Below are 23,607 nucleotides of genomic sequence, written 5' to 3' on the forward strand. Positions count from 1 at the left end.
TTGTGTCCAAAGACCCCAGTCAGCAAGAATGGGGCAGCTGGGATTTGAGCCCAGAGTGCTGCTTTCTCTGGAGGGACAAAACCGGAGGCCCAGGCAGCTGTATGTAATGAAAAGCACTTCAAGGGTGGGCAGGAGGCTGTCAAGTTTGACAGCAGGGTCCAAGTGCTTCATGAGTATTAACCATCTTCTCAATAACCTTAGGAGGAAAAGTGTTATTACTCCTATTTTGCAGATGGCAAAACTGAGGCACAGAGAGGTTATATTACTTACCCAAGATCACTCAGCGAGAAAGAGGTGAAGCTAGGTTAAGCCCAGGCAGGCAGCCAGATACAGGGTGCACATTGATAATGACTGCACTGCACTGCCTCCCTGGGAAAACAAAGTTGGGCAGGGTGCCAGAGCTCCCAAGTTCAAGAAAGGGCTCCGAGCCCAGAAGAATAAACAAAGCCTATAGCCCAGAGCCACCACATTCCAATCCTTGGGACCTTGAATGATTCTAGCCCTTTGGGGTCCTTTGGTCAGGAGGCCTTTGGCAGCTTAGAGACCTACCATGTGCCCAGGCCTGGAACCAAGCAGCTAGGGCAGCTCTTGGCTCGGCCCACACCAGGATTTGTGTGCTCCCAGTCAGGCTCCTCAATTGCTGAGAGCCTCAGTTTCTTCAGTTGTGAAACAGGGCTGAAGAGTTTCTCAAGATCATGTGATAAGAGGGGGGACCTGAGTCAGGCTCCCCCCAGCCGGGAGGGGTGAGGGAGCAGCCGGTAAGATAAACCACATGGCGTCAGGTCAGTCTAAATCCCGGCTCTGCTACTCACTGAATCAGTGGCATTGGGCAAGCGACTTACCTCTCTGTGCCTGCATCCCCTGTCAATGGGGATAATTATAGTATAATTTAAGATTACACAAATTAATCCACATAAGGCACTTAAAACAGTGCCTGCTCCAGAGTAAATGCCAAGTATAAGCTGTTATTTAATCAGAAGATTACAAATATTAGTTCTGAGCTCTCTTGTCACCAAAGAGACCCTCCCAACCAGAGTCACCATGAGGTCAGAGACTGAAAGGAAGCTAAGAAATGATGGTCTCAAGCCCTCACTTGGTGACAGCGTGGGCTGCTTCTGCCTGCTGCCCCTCACCAGCTGATGACTCTCCACTCTTCATTTCCAGTTTTCTCAAGGATTAGGATTGTTCTCTGTGGGTGCTAGAGCCAAGTGCTTGTCAAGTTTATGAGCTTTCAGAGGCACTCTTAGAGACAACCAGGCCTGCCCATTTTTGTAAGGCTGAGATAAGAGAAGAGCCTATAAGATCAGAAGCTTGTCATCATCCTCTGCTTTGAGAGATCTTTCTCTCTCCCTCCTTCCCTCCCCCCTCCCCTCCTCCCTTCCTCTCTCTGTTTCCTCCTCTTTTACAAAACCAGCCTCAGGCCCCATAAACACACTGTTCAAATAAACGAGAGAGACTTTTAGAGGAAGGTTGAAGCGCCATTTAAAGGTGATCACACTAAAATGGCCACGTCTGGGCAATTTGTCATAAAGTCTCCTGACTGTTGGCCAAAGATCACTTGTGCTGTAAATCTTGCTGTTGGCTCATAATTTTCAACTTTTGACCCTTTAAAACTAAGTAGGTGTGGGATCTTTGTAAGCTTTTGGGTTGGGGGTATTTTAAAGTAACTTTTTAAGAAACCATTTGGGCCAGGCGTGATGGTTCATGCCTGTAATCCTAGCAGTTTGGGAGGCTGAGCTAGAGGATTGCTTGAGGCCAGGAGTTCAAGACCAGCCTAGGCAAAATAGTGAGACCCTGTGTCTACAAAATATAGAAAAATTAGCCACGTGGGGTGGCACAAACCTATAGCCCTAGCTATTCAGGAGACTGAGGTGGGAGAATCTCTTGAACCTGGGAGTTTGAGATTGCTGTGAGCTAGGCTGACACCACAGACTCTAGTCAAGGCAACAGAGCAAGATGCTGTCTCCAAAAAAAAAAAAAAAAAAAGGAGAAGCCTTTTATCCCTGGGAAAGTTTGAGATTTGTCATTAGACTCTAAGGAGCCCTACAGAAAAGCCTAGAATGCCCAGGTCCCTGCTCTGCCACGCAGGACTTCATCACCAAGACTGGTCCAGAGCAGGGACTGGGCAGGCTTCTTCTGGATTCTCTGTGGATTCACAGGCTGTCATGCCATAGACAGAGTTGCCAGATCTGCTTGCAGGAGACACAGAGGCATCCACATGTCATCTGCTACTGGGCAGGTAGCTCATTGCTGTCCAGCCCCTTGTCCTGCTTCTCTGCACTCATGGGCTCTGGGTTCCGCCTCAGCCTCGCATTCTGCCACCTCCACACCTTTACTCAGGCTGTGCCCTCTGCCCTTCATTCTTTTGTCTTGTCATTCTTTATCTTTCAAGACATCTCAAGTGTTACCACCTTCAAGAAACAACAGGCTTAAGGACCTCTCCTTGGGGCTTTTAGCCCTAGCACCGCCCCATATGCATCTCTTGGCATTGCTTGCACTGTTTGGAAACTGCCTATTTACTTCTCCACCAGGCTGGGAGCCCACTGAGCTTTGGGTCCTTAGGCTAAGCCCAGGTTCCACCCTCAAGGAGATGAGATAGACCAGTTAAGACCCCGTCTTTGGCCTCAACTGTAATGCTCCACCATTCTCCCCCCAGTCCCAACAGTGGTTGTGAGTGAGTTACACAGCCTCTTCTATAAGTGGGACTAACCATTGTTAGTCCCTGCCTCATGGGGTTCTGTAAGGACTGATGTTGAAAGCTAACACAATCTGTGGTTATTAACTCTGCACTTTCATGACAGGGTAAATGCTATTCATAAATCCATTGTCCAGATGAGGAAGCTGAGGCACAAAGATAACTTAAGTAACTTGCCCAAGGTCAAGAACTGAGCCAGGGTTCAAGGCCAGAAAGGACCCTAACTCCACAGCCTATTCCCCTAACCACTGTGATCCCCAGCTCCCCCAATCACTTATATGTAGCCAGGTGCTCAGTAAATGGTGCTGGTGTTAGCAATAGCTGCTCAGTTCATTTTTAGTGATTAAAGAGGTGGGGCTGGTCACAACAGAAGAGGAAGGGCTGGAGACCTGGGGGAAGGAGCGATCTGGAGAAAATCAAGAGAACATAGGAAAGGCCTGAGATGGGGGAGTGGGCCCCACCAAGGCCAGAGCAGGTGGCTGGATTGCAAGGTGACCAGGGCCCAGACAGACTGCAGAAAATAGGGCTGAGAGCATCTGGGCTATGTGGTCATCGAGCACTGGCATAGGATCACTCCTGGCTTCCCTGCTCTTAGAAACAAAAACCCCAAACTCCCATCACCCACTACACAAAGAAAGCCCTTTGTGATGTGACCCCAGGTCACCTCTCTTGCTTTGTCTCACCTCTTCCCACACAGCCCATGCTCCAGCCCCTCCATGCCTTTGTACCCACAGTTCTGTCTGAAATGTCCTTGGTCTCTTCTGACCTTGATAGGCCCCTACTCATCCTTTACCCAGTTCAAATGGCCCCTCCTCCAGAGAGTCTTCCTTGATGCCCCTGGCTAATCACACCCTCCTTTCTCTGCTGGATGGTGAGCTTCAAGGCCAAGGACTGTGTCTTGCTCAACTCTGTGCTTGGTGCCTCATACAGAGCTAGGCACAAATGACCATGTAGAAAAAACTTGTTGAGTCTTTTTATTAAGTCTATCCTCAAATGAAGGGTGGTTCTGGTGAAACCACACATGTGACTTCTAAGACCCAGTGTCCAGGAGGCAGTGAATTCATACTTCTCAGGGATCTGGGCAAGAGAATGCTCCTGGCCAAGCAGGGCTCCAGAACCCTGCTGTGTGCCTGTAAAGTGCACCCCTAACCTCTCCAGCACTACCCAGAGAAAGCTGCAGAAGAAAAACAACTAGAGGCCTGAGATGTCCTGTCCACTGTCACTCATGGGCCTCTTTCAAACTGGCCCTGCCTGAGCAGCAGGGAGGATGCTGGGATGTCAATCTACTTCCACTCATACAGCCTCCGATCACATTGGCTTTTTCAGCAGCTTTTGGCTTGTGGTCAACTCAAACCCCCAGATCTTTTTCACTGGGATGGTTGCCAAGCCACATCTTGTGCATTTGATTTATGGCTTGGGTTAGCTGAGGCCTTCTCCTGCTCCCCAGAAGCCAACAGGAGGAAGGCGATGGTTTCTGTACCCCCAGGAAAGAGAGAGATTCCAGGCCTCCCAATCAGGAGCTTTGGTATTTGTGTTTCCTAATCCCTTCTCCCTGAGGTGCCAAGTTCTGGGACCTCTCGAGTGGGCTTTTCATTAGCATTCAAGTCACAGGCCACCAGGGCTCAAGCATACAACCTTTCAGGTTACGGGGGGACGTGGAGGTTCCAGAAAGCACCTAGACAACACAGAGGGAGAGCGAGGCAGGTGGTTGAGGCTGAGGTTCCTAAGCTTGGTGGCCATGTGCCCTGGGGATGGCACTTCATTGCTCTGAGCCTCAGTTTCTCATCTGTAGAATAAATCTCCAAAAACGGCGTTGTTAGGACAGAGGTGTCCACGCAGGAAGTTCCTCCCACAACACAGTAGTTCTTTCTGTCTGGGGTCATGGACAGCTGGGGCTGAGAGCGAATGGGTGTCTGGTCCCGTTAATCTCCTGCTCTCACCCCTGTTACACTGAGGAGGGACAGAGGTGCTGAGATTTTATCACCTTTGCAAATATTGTTCCTGCTTCAGCTCTTCTCTCCAGGTGTTGTCTTTTTTTTTTTCCTTTTTAAAACAGAGTCTCATTATATTGCCCTCGGTAGAGTGCCATGGTATCACAGCTCATAGCAACCTCCAACTGTTGGGCTTAAGCGAGAGTTGCCTTCTCTTGCCTCAGCCTCCCAAATAGCTGGGACTACAGGCATCTGCTACAACACCTGGCTATTTTTTCACTGCAGTTGTCATTGTTGTTTAGCTGGCCTGGGCCGAGTTCGAGCCCACTAGCCTCAGTGTATGTGGCTGGCACTGTAACCACTGTACTACAGGTGCTGAGCCCAGGTGTTGTCTTTTAAATGTTACTTTTTTTTTTTTTGAGGCATAGTTTCCTAGGCTAGAATACCGTGGTGTCATTGTAGCCCATAGCAACCTCAGACTTCTGGATTCAAGCAATCCTCCTGCATCAGCCTCTCTAGTAGCTAGAACTATAAGAACCCACCATGACACCTAGCTAATTTTTCTATAGTAGAGATGGGGTCTCACTCTTGCTCAGGCTGGTCTTGAACATCTGAGCTGAAGGGATCCTTTTATCTTGGCCACAAAGAGTGCTAGGATTACAGGCATTAGTCACTATGCCCAGCCTAAATGTTACCTTTTTAGAAAGGCCTTTTCTGACCCTGATCCCTAGTGACCCACTGAGGTCCCATCTCAAGCCCTGTGTTTCTCCTTCATGGCCCACCATCACAACTTGTATGTAATTATTACTATTTTTTTTTTTTTGATACAGAGTCTCAAGCTATTGCCCTGGGTAGAGTGCCATGGCATCACAGCTCACAGCAACCTCAAACTCTTGGGCTTAAGTGATTCCCTTGCCTCAGCCTCCCAAGTAGCTGGGTTTTTTTTTTTTTCGTTTGTTTGTTTTGTTTTTTTGAGACAGAGTCTCACCTGGTCACCCTCAATAGAGTACCATGATGTCATAGCTTACAGCAACCTCAAACTCTTAGACTCAAGCAGTTCTCTTGCCTCAGCCTCCCAAGTAGCTGGAACTATAGGCACCTGCCACAACATCCATCTATTTTTAGAGATGGGGTCTCACTTTTGCTCAGGCTGGTCTTGAACTCCTGAGCTCAAGCGATCCACTGCCTTTGCCTCCCAGAGTGCTAGGATTATAGGCATGAGCCATCACGCCTGGCATTGTGCGTATTATTTTTGTTTGTCCTTTGCTTCTTTCCCTCTGTCTCCCACCCACTAGACTGTCAAGGACCAGATGTCCTCACTTGCCACTGATCCCCAGCCCCAGCACATAGCCAGGACTTGGCAGTATGTGCAGGGTAACCACTGTGGACCTTAGAACATTTTCTCAGACTCTGGCAATAACTTCTAATTGTGTTAAGGGAGCCAGGAAATCCACACAGAACCAGAGAGGCAGATTTATTTCCCTCTGCCATGAGCAAGGTCACTTTCCCTCCGAGGGCCTCAGTTTCCCCAGCTGTGAAATGAGATGGTAAAGGGATGAAACTTTTTCTCTAAAATCCTTTTAACTCCTTTTAACCGTACTGAATCATACTACCTATTGAGTTGAAAAAAAATGACTTCTGCCAGGAATCTGTCACTTTCTCCACTGGCCTGGATAAAACTGCCCTGTGCAGGCCCAGGCCTGAGGCACCCACACTAAAAAAGTTCACAGGCTCCCCCCCTCCTGCCCTGGGCCCGGGTGAAGGGGCCCTTGAAAGGTGTGTGGCAGCTGCTTCCCCGGGGGGTCCGAGGGTTTGTTGCCTTAACCGAGCTCACCAAGCAGGTAAAAAATTCCAGACATGTTCTCTGCTGACAGCTAATTGTGTCCTTTATTAATGACCATGGCTTTCTGGGGCAGGTGGGAGGAGGGAGGAAGCCTGTCTCAGCCCAGGGTGCTCCCTCAGGTGAAGCCGATGGCCACATTTCTGGATCTCACAAAAGGGGAAGTGCTACATGAGGTGACCCTGAACCCCCCCCTCAGATCTGGAGAGGAGAAGGGTCTTTCCCAGGCTCCCCAACCCCAGCAGGAAGTATGATGCTGGGATTTAGGAATCTGGTGGCCCAAGTCCTGGGTCCTACATTCTTCTCTAGGAACAGCCAGTCGGGTACAGAAGATGTCTCAACAGAGGACCTGCAGGGGGGCTGAGAGCCATGGCAGCTTGGGGATGCTCCCTAGCTCTGTCAGGTCTATCACGCCCATATGGAACCAGGACTGGGCCTGCTAGGCCCTACTGCAATGACCCAGGACACCACCTGTCAATACAGCAGCCAGATGTGCTAGGGGGCCTGAGCCCAGCCCTGCCAGATGTGTCAAGCTTTCAGAACACATCCGGCTTCCCCTCGGGCACATTGTGATTATTATTTAACACTCCTTGTTCCAGCATCTGTGAGTCCCCAGCATTACAGGCTGGAAAGCTCCAGCCTTTTACAAGCCCTGCTGCAGTGATAGTCTCCAGCTGGGGAGAAAAGGGAACTTGATTGTCCCCCATTTCCTCAGGAGGGTGCGGGGTTGGCATTAACCCCAGTTGCAGATGAGGAGCTGACGCTGGGCAAGAGGCTGAGCAAACAAGGGACTGAGCTAGGACTTGAACTTGAACATTCTCTCAGACTTTTGGCAACAACTTCTAATTGTGTTAAGGGAGCCAGGGAATCCAGACAGAACCAAAAAGACAGAGGAAACAGCACATGCAAAGACCCTGAAGCAAGCAGAGGCCTGGGGCTCTCAGGGCAGTCAGGAGGCCAGTGTGGCTGGAGTGGAGTGGATAAGAGGGAGCATAGGACGAGGTGGGTTCCGAGAGGTAAAGAAGGCTTTGTGGGCTGTTGGTTTTTTTACACTAAGTGAGATGGGAACTCAATCTCCAAGTGAGAATTGGAGGCCTTTGAGCAGAGCTGCATTTGAACTAATTCCTGTTCTGTAGGATCCCTCTGCTGCTGTGTGGAAAGCTGACTGCCAGGGAGGGCAGTGGGGAGGTGGGAGGGCAAGGGAACCAGCCAGGAGGCTTCTGCAGTGCCAGGATACTCCGGCTTCTCTGTTCTTCTTGCTGCCCTCCAAACCTGGGCATTGGGACACCTAGGCTGCAGCCCCAGCTCTGTCTGCTACTAACTTGCTGTGTGACCTTAGTGTATCTATCTGGGCCTTGAATTTTGTTGTCATAAAAATGAGAAGCTTAGGCCAGCAGATTGTGAAGATTCTGCCAACTTCCAACACCCCAGACCCCATCTCTGCCTCTCCAGCCTCATCTCCCACCTGTCCCAGCCTCGAACTTCATGCTCCAGCCACCCTGAACTGATGTAGCCACCCCCCAACATGCCATGCCATTTCACAGCTCCGTGCCTTTGCACAGCCTGTCCCCTTTGCCTGCAGCACCCTCTGCTCAAGGTGGCCCTGCACAGGGAGGACCGATGTGCTTCAGCAGGCCTTGAGCAAGCTCTAGGGCCATCTCCCCTAGAGGTTCACCCCACTCCCCTTTCTCAGCACTCCCATGGGCACTCTTTCAGATCACACACAGATTTTTTTTTTTTTTTTGAGACAGAGCCTCAAGCCATCACCCTGGGTAGAGTGCCATGGCATCACAGCTCACAGCCACCTCCAACTCCTGGGCTCAAGCGAGTCTCCTGCCTCCGCCTCCCAGGTAGCTGGAACTATAGCACACACAGATTTTTTTTTTTTTTTATTTTGGGGGGCACAAATTATTAGAGACTTTATTTCAGACACACAGATTTTTAAGAGACAATAGAATGAAGCAGCTATAGAGTCAGAGCTTGCCCCCTACCCCAACTGCATCTCTGGAGTTGCCTGTCTTGTTTCTTTTTTTTTTTTTTTTTTGAGACAGAGTCTCATTTTGTCACCCCCAGTAGAGTACCTTGGCATCATAGCTCACAGCAACCTCAGACTCTTGGGCTCAAGCAATTCCCTTGTCTTAGCCTCTCGAGTAGCTGGGACTACAGGCACCCGCCACAGCGCCCAGCTATATTTAGAGATGGGGTCTCACTCTAGCTCAGGCTAGTCTCGAACTCCTGAACTCAGGTGATCTGCCCACCTTGGCCTCCCAGAATGCTAGGATTATAGGCATGAGCCACCACACTTGGCCAAGTTGGCTAATGTCTTTTGAGCCTCCACTTCCTTCTCTATAAAATAGAGATAATTACATTTTCTACTCTAAGGTCAAGATGAAAATCAGAGACATTGTAAAGCTCCCAAGCCAGTGCCTGGCACATGGTAACTGGGATCTTTGAAGTCGTATTCTAGCTGCACAGAAAGAGCCATTGAATGAGCATGAGGGGGTTCCCTTGGATGGTGTGGCCCAGGATCAGACCCCAGGATGACCTCCCAGTAGTCCACTTTGGGGGAGGGGAGTCCTGTCCACTCCTCTGTCACCATCTCCTCCATCAGGGCTTGGTCAACAGTGCCTGCCGGCAGCCACACAGCACTTGGAAATGTCCTTCCTTAATTGCTTCACCAGAGTGGGGAGTCACCCTGCAGGCAGATAATTAAAAAGTTCAGAGCTTGATTAATTGGGAGGAAATTGGAGGAATGGGGCTGCCTGCTGGGAGGGCGGGAGCTCTCAGCCCCTACTGGGGGGGAGCTGGGATGTCAGAAGAGAGGCAGGAGCTGGGAGGAACATAGGGACAAGGGGCTGGGAGGGCCAGTCCACAAAACAGCCTCACCTGACTTTATGGGTTTGGGGTTCAGTGTCTGGCTCCCTTGGGAGACTATGAGTTTCACCCCTTTACACACTTCATATGCGTGTGCTCAGGAACATACATACAACTGGGGAACAGAAACACTTGTCATGAAAGTTCTGGTTGCTATAGCCCTGGGCAGAAGGAACTACCTTCTTCCAGTCTGTCATTTAGGGAGCTGTTACAGAGCACCTGCTCTGTGCCAGCCCTGTGCCAGGCAGTCAGCGGGGCAGGCCCAGTGGCCACCCTCATGGCACTTACAGCTGGGTGATGGGAGGGAGAGAGAGAGATGTTAACCAAGTGCCAAGAACAAAGGCAAGATGCCTTGAAAGCCCATCACAAAGGACATAGGGAGGAGCTCTGGGGCCTAGAATAAAATATCCAGATCAGAGACCGCAAGCAAAGATTCCACCTTTCTGGGCCCTAGTCAACAAATAATTCCTGAGGCCTCCTATTTATGACACAGGACCTTGTGGGTACCTGTGGACCCTGTCCTGTGTTCACAGCCTTGGAGGAGAGGAAATGGTCACAATCCTGTATAATCGTGCAGTGGCAGAGATAACATGCCAGGGCCCTCATGAGCATGGATGGGAGAGAAGCCCCAAACTCAGCCCCCCTGGCAGGGGATGGCATCTTAGGAGAGGGACCAAAAGGTGATCCTGGCTGGAGCTGAGACTGAAGGATGAAAAGGAGTTAGCCAGGCAGGACAGCATACGAGGCAGAGGAAACACTTGAGCAAACCGCAGAGCCCCGGAGGTGAGACCCAAGCATGGCCTGGGAACTGGAAGCACCTATGAGACCGGAACCCACAGTATGGTGGGAATGAAACTAGCCAGGTTGGCCAGACTCTCTGCAGTGATGAGGGAGTCACCAAAGGGTCTTGAGCAGACCATTGACTCAACAGATGGCAGGGACGGGGGCAGCCCTGGTGAGCCCTGGTGCCCTCAGACAAAGGGGAGGCGTGTTCATGCAGTCCCCTGCTGCTGCCGCCTTCTGACCTCTGTGTCCTGCCAGCTGATGGCAGGGAGCCACAAAACCGGGTCCTGGCAGGGGCAGGTTAGGGAAGCCTGGGCATGTGCTGGTGGTGATGGTGGGGGAACAGGATGACGGACACCCCTGGGTGGTCCCAGTGGGAGCTACCTCAGCAGGGAGATGGCCCCAAGGCAATCCCTGGACTTAGCCTGTCTTGCTTAGACAGGGCCCCCTTCTTGGGGGGTGGAGGGAGAGAGGGCAAGAGGAGTAAGTGGGCAGGGAAGGAACTGCTCATCAAGGGGGAAGGAACACTGAGGTCCTGGGTGACCTTGGACAGGCACTTACTTCCTTTCTGTGAGCCTCAGCTTCCTCATCTCTAAAATGGAAATGGCCAGGCGAGGTGACTCATACCTGGAACCCTACCACTCTGGGAGGTCGGGGCGAGTGGAGTGCTTGTGCTTGGATGTTTGAGATGAGCTTCAGCAAGAGCAAGACCCTGTTTCTACTAAAAATAGAAAAAATTAGCCGGGCTTGGTGGCAGGCACCTGTAGTCCCAGCTACTCAGGAGGCTGAGGCAAGAGAATTACGTGAGCCCAAAAAGTTTGAAGTTGCTGTGAGCTACAGTGACACCATGGCACTCTATCTAAGGCATCAGAATGAGACTCTGTTTTAAATAAGTAAATAAATAAATAAATATAATACCTCCTGTTGCATAGGGTGGTCCTGGGGACTAATGCGGGCCTGAGCTGGACGCATTCTAGGCATGCAGTGCTTAGAAGCTCCTCTTTTCCATCCTGGCTGCCTGCTTCCAGCAAGGCCTTGCCTATGGTATAGAGGATTGGGCACCCTGCCCAGCCCAGCCCAGGGGGACTGACTCTGTGGGGTTAACCTCAGCAGCAAAAGCAAGAAGCGTAAAACATGCAAAAGCCACTTTGTCTGAGGCAGACCCCAAAAGCCCTCCCGCTAGCCAAAGAACGCCACAAGCCCAGCCCTGACATATAGCACAAGCCTCCAAAAATATGCAAATCGGTCTTTCCACAGTTCAAAGAGAACATAAGGGCCCTGCATAAAGTGCCTGAGCTGTCCACAGCCAGAGTCTGACAGCCGGGAGAGGCCACAGAAACAGCTGGCACCTCCTTTGACAGATAGAGTGAGGTCCGAAGGGACAGCAAGAGGCCCAGGACTCTTCTCCATCCACTCAAATTTCTCTCTCCAACCCAAACCCTGAACCTGCTTCTTTGGAGATCCCAATGCAGGAAAGGGAGCTGGCTGCACTGTAAACCTGGCCCTGCTGACCCCAGACCCCGCTTGCTGGCCCCTCTGCCCACAGCAGCCAGCAGGTAGGCCTGGTTAAAGAAGGTGTGTGTCAGCCCCCTGCTTAGTCATAGCCTCTTAATTCCAGGGCTAGGGCTTTCTGTCTCAATGTCCCATTGCCTGGCCCACACTAGGAATGAATGAATATATCAATAATTGCAAACACACATATAGCGCTTAACATGAGCTAGGCAGACACTGTTCTGAGTGCTTTACTCCTATTAATTCATCCAATCTTCCCAATGAATATGAAGTCAGTATTACTATTAAATTATTATCCCCATTGTATAAGCAGGAGATTGAGGCACAGAGAGATGTTAAGTGACTTGCCCATGGTTACACAGCTGATGAGAGGCAGGACTGGGATTCAGCCTAGGTTCAATTTCATCAGATCTTCTCAGGTCTGGAGAGTGGGGACCCTGGGGAGCAAACCTCTTCAGATGCCACCTCTACCCAGGACCACAGACAGATCCTCTGGCCTATAGGACCCCAGAGAAGACCCCTGAGGCCTGGCACACTGGGCCTGACCAAACAGTTGACTCTGAGGTGGCATCAGTCATCTTTGGGATTAAACCGGCGTCCTTGGGCAGAGAGGTGGGGCAGAGGCAGCGGGCCAGCCATTGAGGCTCTGAGGATCACCCAGTGCCAATTAGCAGCCCCACTGTGCCAGTCCCAGATGGAGCCCTGCCTTGGCCTGACTCAGGGCTCACTTGGTCAATTATCACCTATCCCCGGAGCCCAGGGGGCAGGCAGGGTGAAAATCTGTTTCCCTATAATCCTCCCTCCCCTTCCCCGACTGGCTGCCATCTCTGCTTTGGGTTGCCTGGCCAAGGACTCTCGGTGACTTAAGAGGCAGGTGCTAGCCAGCTGATTGAGCCCCAATTCCTGGGTTTGAGGGCCAGGCTTTGCCTCCAACTTACTGAGAGGCCACAGCCAGCCCCATATCCCCAGTCTGACAAGAGGGTCTCCAGCCTTGAAATTTGACCACTTGATAATTTTTTTTTTTTTTTTGAGACAGTGTCTCTGTGCCCTGGGTAGAGTGCTGTGGTGTCATTATGGCTCACAGCAACCTCAATTTCTTGGGCTCTCACCTCAGCCTCCTGAGTAGCTGTGACCACAGGCGCCCACCACAACATCCAGCTAATTTGTCTTTGTTTCTGTTTTTAATAGACAGGATCTTGCTTTTGCTTAGATTGGTCTCAAACTCCTGAGCTCAAGCAATCCACCTGCCTCAGCCTCTCAGAGTTCTGGGATTACAGGCGTGAGCCACTGTGCCTAGCCACGTGATTGATAATTTCTGTGACCAGCGGTATTTGGGCATAAGGTCTTTGGAATCACAAAGACCTGAAGCCAACCCCAGCTCTGCCATTTACTAACTATGTGACCCTAAAACAGTCACCTTACCACCGCTGAGCCTCAGTTTCCTTATCTATAAAATGGGGTAATGATGGCCCCTCCATCAGTGGGTGGTTGTGTGGGAAAAGTGTGAGAGAATCCATGTAAAGCACTTAGCCCTGGGCCTGGCACCTGGAAAACACGTAATAAATGGAAAGTATTGCCATCCTTACATGCTTAATAATAGCTAATACTCACATAGCACTTGCTGTGTTCTAAGTGCTTTGCTCTACTAGCCCATTCGGACTCACAGCCCCTGCCCGCGAGTCATTTATTGTCCAGCTGGGGATACAGACCTGCCTTCATTCAGAAAACGGAATTGGCAGAGCTCAGAGCATCTGCTGTGTGCTGGGTCCTGTGCTAGAGATTCACACCCAGTCCCTACCCCAACCAGGGTTCACCAACCAGTGGGCAGAACAACGATAAGTCGTAGCGTGCAAGTCCAAGGGCGGGCTGGAGTGGCTCTGTCTCAGCTTGACTTGTAAGAGCCGCTTGTGCACATATCTCCCGGACTCTGCACTCAGTGATCTCAAACTGGTAGGTTGGGATTTGTTCTGGCTGTCTTTTCACCTCAGAAATCAGCAAACACCAATCAAAGCTTTTTTTCCCCCTGTTTACCAGCACACCACTGCATACAGAGCATGTTTTGGGTGCTACACTGGAGGTCTGAGTTGGCTGCTATAGGGGAAAGAAGGATGGATCCTCCTGAGAGAGGTGCACACAAAAGATTCTCCAACCCAAGGGGCCTGGAGAGAATGGCATTCAGGCTTAGGAACTGGGGTGTGCAACCAGGAGATCCAGGGAAGTGCGAGCAGATGAGAGAGGTGACCGATGGGAGGAGAGGTGTCCAGCAGGGGGGTCAGCCCTCCTGGTTTCCCTAGGACTAAGGAAGTCCCTGAGATTCTGAACTTGTAGTTTGAAAACTGGGATGATTTGGTCATCCTAATTAATAGGCCCCTGGGAAGACCATGGGGAGAATGAATGAGGGGCAGAGAGGGATTTGAGCGTCATTGGCAGCCTGATGAGATCAAGATAACACTGGTGATACCCAGACGGACATTTACTTGGCTAAATATTTTCTTACCCACTTTCTCATCTGATTCTTACAACAGCCTGTAAGGGGCATATTCGTTCAGTCTCCCATATATACTGAGAGCCTACTATGGGCTCACCACTAGGAGCTGGGGAACTAAAGAGACTCAGACAAGCCTGGTTCCTCGTCCCCTGTCTGGGTACTTCCAGGACAGGGGAAAAGACAACACAGAAGTTTGCAAACTGCTTTCTGATATAATTGCAAATTGTGATGAAAGTCAGAGAAGGAAACAGAGACTTAAAGAGAGCACAGCAAGAGAGAATCACTTTAGCCAGGGTGGTCAGGGTGAACCTATCAGAGGAAGCGAGATTTGAACTGAGACCTGAAGCGGGGGAAAGGGAGGCATTTCAGGCAGAGGGTACAGCATGCCCAAAAGCCTAGCAGTGAGAACCCATTTGACAGGTGGGACACAGTGATGGAGGGGCAGGGAACAAGAAGTGGCCTGTGGCCAAGTTAGGCCTGTGGATATATTCTGAGTGTAATGGGGAGCCATGGGTGAGGTTAGACAGGGAGTGACAGGCCCATTCATTTTAAACAGATCACTCCAACAGATGTGGAGGATTGGCAGGGAGGTGGATCAGAGACCCATTCAGAGATTCTCCCCGTCATCTGCACCATGAAGGTGTTATCAGCCTCCTTTCCACATAAGGAGACCAAGTCTCTTAAGGGTGGAGACCTACCCAAGCCCACACACCTGTCAGAGGTACAGCTGCCCATGTCTGTCTTCAAGTCTAACTGCCCTCTTCCCACTTCTGCATGTGACACATAGGTGCTGGCAGAACAGGTGCCTTCCTAGCCCCAGAGGCTGGTGGCACTGTGGCCTCCAGGGCACAGTGGATGGGCAGCCACCCCAGGCCTCTCTTGCGGGGAGAAGAGATTGCTAATGGGAACTGAGACCCTAGCAAACCACGTGGTCATGAAGTAGACTTGGGATCAGAATCTGCCTCTGCCACTGCTTCCCTCCAGGCCTCAGTTTCCTTAAATGCCGATTGAGAGGGTTGAACTGGATTCTCTTCCAGCTCCTCACTCATCCCTGTCACCCATGAGGTACCTGGCTGTGGGCTGGGTGTTTACGTTCCATCCTGACAGACAGATTTATAAGTAAGTGATTAAAATAGGCACCCAAACCCCACCAGGGGCTCAGGGAAGACTTTCTAGAGGAGGTGGTCTCTAAAGGGGTGTGGGAGCTGGCCTAGAGCTGAAAGGAAGGCATTTCAGGCAAGGAGAGCAGAGGGACAAAGGCCAGGGCTGTGAGTAGTTCTGGGGGCAGGCAGTGTACACAGCTGAGTGCAGTGGAGCGTTGGGCACGTGCCAGCCCCACGGTCCTGGGGGCCCCGAGGACAGAGCTCACCATGCCTGATGGGGGCCACTGGGCAAGGTTGACAAGCAGCTTCATCCAGATATAATTCACACACCATACAATTCACCTATTGAAATCGTGCTTTTCAAGGGTTTTTTAGTATATTTACAGAATTGTGCAAGCATCACCACAATCAATTTCAGACCATTTTTATCACCCCTCAAAGAGGCCCATGACCCATTAGTAGTCACTCCCCATATCCCACCCCCTCCCAGTCCTTAGCCCTCTGCACCACTCATCGACTTTCTGTCTCTTTAGATGTGCCTGTCCTGGGCACATTTCACATAAATAGAATCATACCTCTGCGGCCAGCTCCTTTCACTGAGCATAGAGTGTTTGAGGTTCATCCGTGTCATGGAATGTGTCAACACATCCTTCCTTTTTATGGCTGAATAATATTCCAGTGCACGCCACTGTGGGTTTTTAAGTGGCGTGGAAAGGTCTGCACTCCAGAAAGGCAGCTCTGGAGGTGGGGCGGGAGAAGTCCAGATGGTGTAGGAGGCTGGGGAGCAGGTGGGAAGAGCTTTCTAGATGCCCCCAGTGTGGGGGAAGTGGCCAAAAGAGAGGCTGCTGAGGAGGGAAGGCCTGGTAATTGATTGGCTGCAGGGGGTAGGGAGAGTCAGGTGGAGAGCAGAGAAGAGCAAGTTTTACGGAGCATGGAGCCATGGACACACAAAACGTGCGGGAGTGTGGGGTGACCAGGCAGGAGGACTAATGATGGACAGCGTGTGGAAGGGACAGCCTGGGGAGTGTGAGAGGGAGTCAGGACGATGAGGGGGAGAGGGCAGCCGGCAAGGCGGTCCAGATGGTCTTGACTGCACATCGCCTGCTGAGTGCCGGGTTCTAAGCGAGGAGCGCTGGGCACTGCCAAGGTGGTGAGGCTGATCCTTATGCAGCCAGCAGGGAAAAGTCAGTACCTAAGAGGAAGTGATGAGGGAAAGACAGAGGGCAGGAAGGAGGACTCAGGGGACCCAGAGCCAGCACAGTAAAGGGAAGAGAGCCCTGGACGGGTGTCCAGAGATTGGAGCTGCCAGTCCCTGTCCCACACGCATGGGCTGTTGATGCGAAGTCAGTCACTTAAAATCAGTGTGGTGTGTTGGTTACAGAAGTGGCCTCTGAAGCCATAGCACCTGAGGTTGAACCCCAGCCTTGTCGCTGTGAGCCCACATCCTTGGGAAGTTACTTTGCTTCTTTACACTTTTATTCCCACACCTGAAAATGGGAGTGATGGTGTTACCTCTGTCATAGTGCTGGGCGAGGCTTACATGTGTTCACGTGGGTCAAGTCATCAGGGCTGTGCCAGCACTTAGCAAGTGCTCAGTGAGTGTTAGCCACTGACATATTTACACTCCGGAGCCTGGTTCCCCACCTTTACAAGGGAGGCCTTAATAACTCCCCAGATGCATTTTTTTGCCATCACCGTGGCCTGTTGATTAAATCTAAGTCCTGTCTCCACCTTGCTTGGCAACCAAGCTGAGATCCCCATAAGGCCTGATCTGGGTGGCATCTGGGTGGCATCATGCCAGACTGTTGACTGGCATGGTTGCCAGCTTTGCTGGCCCACCTTCCAGAAGCTCCCTCTCAGAGGCAAGAAAGGTTGGGCTTTGGGGTGACATTCCCTAGTGTCCCAGGAGCAGTTGTTCTTGGATTATTTCCTGAGCACCTACTTCATTCACGTAGCCTAGGAACATAGCCACAGCCCCTCCCTGACCCAGCTGTGTCCCCCACATACTAGCTATGATCCCCATGGCCACATTATATGGTACATGCGCCCTCACCAATGAGGAAACTGTAGCTCAGAAAAGTCAGACAACTTGTTCAAGGTCACTCAGATAACTGCTTATGAACCAGATAACAGCTCATACTGCCAGAAATTATTCTAAGCATTTTTATGTAAATTAACCAAAGTAAAACTCACTCCAACTCTAAAAGGATGATACTACTGTTATTCTCTCATTTTGCAGATAAGAAAACCATTTAAGTGACTTGCCCAAGGTCACACTGCTCACGCAGGTGGAGCTGGGGTCTGCCAGGCAGGCTGCACGCTATCTGATATGTTCACTGCCTTCAAGCTTGCATGATCACCAAAGCCATGCTCTTTCCACTTCAGCAGGCAGCTGTGGGAAGTATTTACCGAGCACCTGCTGCATGCCAGGTTCTGAGCTAGGCACAGAGCAGCTATCATTCAGACAGGGCTCTGATCTTAGTGGGGAGCTGAGAGCGTGGCCAGGAGGCACCTAACTGAATAGTTACAGCAGGGGGGTAAGGCACTCTAGACCCAGGTGATGTTCTAAGCACCAAGACAGGCAGGGACTCTGAGGCCAGAGTTGAGGGGTTGATGAGAGTGATTTGCTAAAACTTGAACTTGGAAGATAAGCCTTGAAGACTGGGGCTGGAAGAATAAATTAGGGAAATCTATGTTGTTTACATACAAGGAAACTGATGCTCAGAGAAGTTGAATCACTTGCTAATAACATACAGCACCCAAGTATGAGAGGGACTCCAGGTAAGGGCTCCCTGGCCTGTGGATGCATTTATCCCAAGGGGTAACTTATTTGTTGCAAAGCTCTTTTCCTTCCACCCACTCACTTATCCATTGCATCGCCCCTCCAGGGCATCACAGCAGAGCTGGGATTATGAACCTCAGTATGCTGAGGCTGGGGAAGGGATAGGGCCTAGCCGTAAACCCTCACTCAGCCTCCCAAGTCCCAGCCCAGGGCCACAAGGAAGGGAAGGGTGGATTCAAACACATGTGCACACAGGATGTTTTCTATTGTAGAACCTAACTCCATGCTTGGAGCTGCAGGGGCGGGACCCCACAGCAGGGGTGAAGGCCACAGCTCTGGGAGAACCCAGATTGCCAAATGCAGGCCAAGTGCAAACACTGCCCTCCTTAGGCTGGCCCTGGTTCTGCAGGTCCCATTAGTCTAATAAAACTGATCAGACACCAACTATAGCAGCTACTGTTCACTGCGCACCTGTACTATACAGGGCCTATGCGATGTGCCTTATATACTTATGCAAATAATCACAATGGCCTACAGAAATAGGCCTTAGAATCATAATTTTACAAATGAGGAAACTGAGTCTTAAAGTGATCAAGCCACTTTTCTAGGGCCGCACAACTATTAAAAGGCCTAAAAGGTACTCAAACTTAGATCTGTCACATTACAAAAGCAGTGTTCTTTTCTACTCCACCACACCACTTCTCTACATGCCCTGCACTGCCCTAAAACTTTTATTCTTCAGTGCAATGGCCTCAATTATCTGGGACCCAGGAATCTGGTTACAAGAATCAAGGCCTAACCAGAAACTAGTAAGCAAGACTGGGACCTGTGGGCACTGCTCCAGACTCCCTCAAAAGCCTCCTGACTGGGTCAAGATTTACCCCAGAGCCCATGACAGCCAACATGGGATAGGTGAGGAAGAGTGCTATGAGCCCCCAACTGAATGCACAGACAGCTTCAGGGACAAGAAACCAGGTAGCTAGACAGAGTTAGAACTGCCACATTGGAGCCTGGAAATGCCAAAAGCTTCAGGAGATTGAGTTTCCCAGCAATGACATTGCATGGACCCTCCATGAGGCTGTGTGGCCCCTCCACGAGGCTGCGTGGCCCCTCCATGAGGTTGCGTGGCCCTTCCACAAGGCTGTGTGGCCCCTCCATGAGGCTGTGTGGCCCCTCCACAAGGCTGTGTGGCCGCTCCATGAGGCTGCATACCTTGTGGCCTTTGAGTCTTCATCTGGCTTCCCTCCTTGTCTTCTTTTTCAGCTTGTCCATCTGGAACCTTCAAGGCCAACCAAGGGGATGAGGCCTGCACCCACTGTCCCATCAATAGCCGTACCACTTCAGAAGGGGCCACCAATTGTGTCTGCCGCAATGGCTACTACAGAGCAGACCTGGACCCCCTGGACATGCCCTGCACAAGTAGGTCCCAGGGCCCCCTGACAGAATCTCTAATCTACAGGCAGAAACACTCAGAGCAAGGGTTAAGTGCCTGTCCAGTTACAGCCAGCCTTTCCTGAGTGAGGGACAGCCAATTACTGGGTCAAAAAAGGACCATCCTGAGGTGGTTGTGCTGCTACGAGGCAGACACTATAGAGCTGGCATCTGGCTCCGTATCACCTTCTGCTGAGTCACATGGAAGAGACAGTAAAGGTCTTGATTCACAAAAGGACAGGGGATGCGGGACTTGGCAGGAGGAGAACTAACCCAGGTCTATAGAAGAATAGGCCACCCAATGTTCTAACCTGGCAGCAGCTGCCTCAATCACAGGCCAAAGTTCTCTAGGAAAGGGATGAGAAAAAGGACAGTAATACGACCCCTGTGTCAGGCAAGAATGGTGTCTGCAAGTGACAGATCTGACCCCAGCAGCTCAAACCATACAGATTTGTTCTCTCACAAAAAAAAGAGCCCAAGGTAGGCAGTCCTGGAATAATATGGTAAATCCACAGTGGTCTCTGGGATCTGGCTCTTTCTGCCATCCAGAGAATGTGTTTTCTATTCTTAAGGCCACTTCATAGTCCAACATGGCTGCTGAAGTTCCAGCCATCACACACATTTTAGGCAACAGACATCTGTCTATCTTCTTAGAAAACAGAAACAGTTCTATTCAGCAACTTCAGATCTATATCAGTGGCCAGCCCTTAATCACAGGAGGCTGGAAAATGTCTTCTTTCAGCTGGACATATTGACACTAGGAATGAAGTTGGGCGTTATAAGAATGAGAAAATAGATATTGGGCAGGTGTAATGGCAGACACAAAAAGACCGTCCCCAGTACTGAGGACTGAGGAGACTGGAACATGGAAGGAAAGATTTAAGCAGATGTTCAGGAGGATAAGTTATATTCTGGAAACATCTCTTGTGTAGTCCTTTGGGAGGCCTGGGCTGGAGCTGGTCTCGTGGGGAACAGCAGCGCCCCCAGCCCCCATAGACTAACAACTCTTCCCCTCCCCAGCCATCCCCTCTGCACCCCAGGCTGTGATTTCCAGTGTCAATGAGACCTCCCTCATGTTGGAGTGGACCCCTCCCCGTGACTCTGGAGGCCGGGAGGATCTCGTCTACAACATCATCTGCAAAAGCTGCGGCTCGGGCCGGGGCGCCTGCACCCGCTGTGGGGACAATGTGCAGTACGCACCGCGCCAGTTGGGCCTGACGGAGCCCCGCATCTACATCAGCGACCTGCTGGCCCACACTCAGTACACCTTTGAGATCCAGGCCGTGAACGGCGTCACTGACCAGAGCCCCTTCTCACCTCAGTTTGCCTCCGTGAACATCACCACCAACCAAGCAGGTAAGCACTTCAAACGCTGGCCGGGGGAGTGCCCTGTCATGCCGTGCCGAACAGTGTCCTGCCAGCCCTGGTGAAAGACTCCCTCGCATCTGCCGAGTGATTCCTTCTTTTCAAAGGCTTTTCATGTAACCCAACCCCCTGGGAGAGTAAGTGCCACCACTCCACTGTAGTGATATTTATAATAATTTCTACCATTTGTCGAGCACATGTTATTGAAGGTAAAAGTTAAGTTGCTATGACAAAAAGACCCAACGTTTGGTGGCTTGAAGAACACAGAGATTTATTTTTCTTCCCTGTGAGAGTCCAGAGGTGAGCAGCCCAGGTTAGTGGGGTGGCTCTGATCCACTCGGAGATTTAAGGACCCAAGTTCCTTCTCTGTCACTTCACCACCCTCCCTGCTCCTCGTCTGCACAGAGCCTGCTGAGTCACGGGGACATCTGTGAGCGGAGCAAGAAAAGCCAGGGCAGCAGGGATGTGTTGAGCAAGGTGGGCAGAAGTACCTCCCGCCACTTCTGCACACATTCCATTCACAAGACCTTGGTCACACAGCTTCACCGAGACACGGGGAGCCAGGTGACATTCTATCTCCCAGCCTAACTTGAACCTCTATCGCTGTGGAAGGTGGGAGATGGAGTGGGGTGGCCATCCAGCAGTTTTCATGACAAGTGCTTTCTGTGACCCTAAGCCCACTCCAGTCGGACTCTAGCAAAACTTCTCTTTACACTCACCTTTAATAATCCTTCCTGTAGCCCCATGTCATCTGCCATGCTCTGCCCTCCTTTCCTGTACAGCAAAAAAAAAAAGTTGGTGAACATTGCAGTCTAACCCCCACGCCATTCTCTTCTCAGCTCACGCCGCTTAGCTCCTGGCCTCATGTCTCTACCAAGACCATATCCTCAGGGTGACATGAGCCCAAGTCCCAGAGATGCTTCCCAGCCTCTGAGGCCACCTGAGATTATTATTATCAAGAACATTAGTGTACCCTTGGGTAGAAGATCCTATAGTGGACACTGTGAGGGGACACCTCAGTTGTTTACTCAGCATCCTTTGCCATGCACCTGCAGTGGGCAAGGGCCGAGCAAGGCTTGAGGAAGAGCCTGAGAGGCCAGACTGCAGGAGGGAAAGGGGATGGGTTGCCCAGCTAATCTTCCTGATGCAAAGTGGGACCCACACAGTAAGCACACAGGTCCAGGGGAGGCCCAGGAGGGCTTCCTGGAGGAGGTGGGATTTAGCCTGCAGTTAGAAGGACCAATAGAAGGTTGAAGGGAGCAAACAAAAGAAAAGGGATTCTGAGAATCAGGAAGGGCACATACAAGGCTGTGCAAGGGGAGGGGACAGCCATCTCCATCTGATTGAGGGGTGCTGTACGCACAGGACCTCACTGCATGCCCCTGGGCCTCCCTGAGAAGGAGGCGTTTGTGTCCTCATTTCACAGATGACGCTCAGATAAGTTAAGTCACAAAGCCAGGAAGAGTGAGAGGCAGGAATTGACTAGGTCTAATGGACTCTAGTGCTTTGCCGACGTCCAGGGTGTGTCTAAGGAACCTGAGTTTGGCTGTGGGTCTGATTGTGCACATGAGTCTGTATTTTTATGGGTGTGTCTACATGTGTTTGTAACACATGTGACCGTGGCCATGTGTCTTCTTATTTATATAAGCATTCATGAGCCTGGGTGTGTCTCAACCTGAGGTTGCCTGGGGGCTGGAGCTGGGGGTGTTGTGCATCTGAACGGGAGTTTATATATCTGAGTGCAGCTCTACCTGTCTGTGTGTTTGAGTCTGAGAAGGAGTGTGGTTTGTGAATGTCTGTGGTATTGCTGTGGCTGAGAGGGAATATTTGTGAGCGTGTGCCTATCCTCTTGCAGGACCCTGGGTGCATTTAAGCTCCACTCAGACAAGCTCAGTCTGGAGGGCTGCTAAGTCAAGGCAGGCAATTTGAGAGAACCCCTCAAAGCGAGCAGGTTGTGGCAAAGACACCTAACAGGTTATAAAGCCTCAGCCATGAGTCTCTCTGGCTCAACAAAGCTCTGAGCTTGGCTCCCAATGTGTGTGGAGGGGACGGAGCTCTTTTTAACTGGGAGAAGCCAAAAGAGAAGCTCTCAGAACCCTATCCCTAGATATAGGGGCTTCCTCTCATCCATCTGGGAACCCTGAGGATGGAACTGCCTACTTTAGAAGCAATAGCTCTTTAGCAGCAAGGGTTGGGGTCTGGGCTTCTGGGATGAGCCCCTGCTATCTGGAGAAGGATATCCCCAGAGAGTAGAGATGGGCAGAGTATAGAAGTGAGGGGCTTCCAAGGAATGGGGACACATGGGAAGCCCTGAGGATTGAAAGGCTGAGAAGCAGCCAGAAACAGCACTGGATTAGGAGCAAGTAATTGCTTGCCATTGACCTTAGTGTATTAGTCAGCTATTGCTGCAAATAATGCTGCGTAACAAAATAGAGTCATTTACAAAAGTAAATATTGATTAATATTTTCTCATGCACTTGTCTGTGGGTCAGCTAGGGTTGGGCTATTTTGGCCAGGTTCTCTATGCTGGCTGGGACTCCAAAATGGGGGCTGTGTTTAGCCTGTTTATGTGTCTCTTTGGACCAGCAGCCACCCCAGGTTTGTCTCTCTCAAGGAAGAGAGTGGGAGCATGGAGGAGCCATGTCACACAAACAGCTGCCCTTAGCTCAGCAGCAAAATCAGTCCCATGGCCTGGCCCAGCATCAGGGGGCAGAGAAGCCTGTGCTGCTCTTGCCCTGCAAGGTTACTCATCAAAGGATGGAGGTGCATAATCCTGTCCCAGGGGAAAAAGAACCTAGTTCAT

The 23,607-nt window shown here is 51.0% G+C and overlaps 1 protein-coding gene across 2 annotated transcripts in view; it reads left to right on the forward strand.

Annotated features, from left to right (window-relative positions):
• The window catches only part of EPHB2 (EPH receptor B2), a 184,575-nt gene that overhangs the window by 118,741 nt on the left and 42,227 nt on the right, over positions 1-23,607 (forward strand). For both annotated transcript variants that reach the window (XM_053577033.1, XM_053577034.1), the window contains exons 4-5: positions 19,272-19,427; positions 20,460-20,795. In XM_053577033.1, the coding sequence (XP_053433008.1) occupies positions 19,272-19,427; positions 20,460-20,795 (492 nt within the window). The remainder of the gene's footprint in view (positions 1-19,271; positions 19,428-20,459; positions 20,796-23,607) is intronic.

Source organism: Nycticebus coucang, chromosome 22 (assembly GCF_027406575.1).
Source record: "Nycticebus coucang isolate mNycCou1 chromosome 22, mNycCou1.pri, whole genome shotgun sequence".
NCBI lineage: Eukaryota > Metazoa > Chordata > Mammalia > Primates > Lorisidae > Nycticebus > Nycticebus coucang.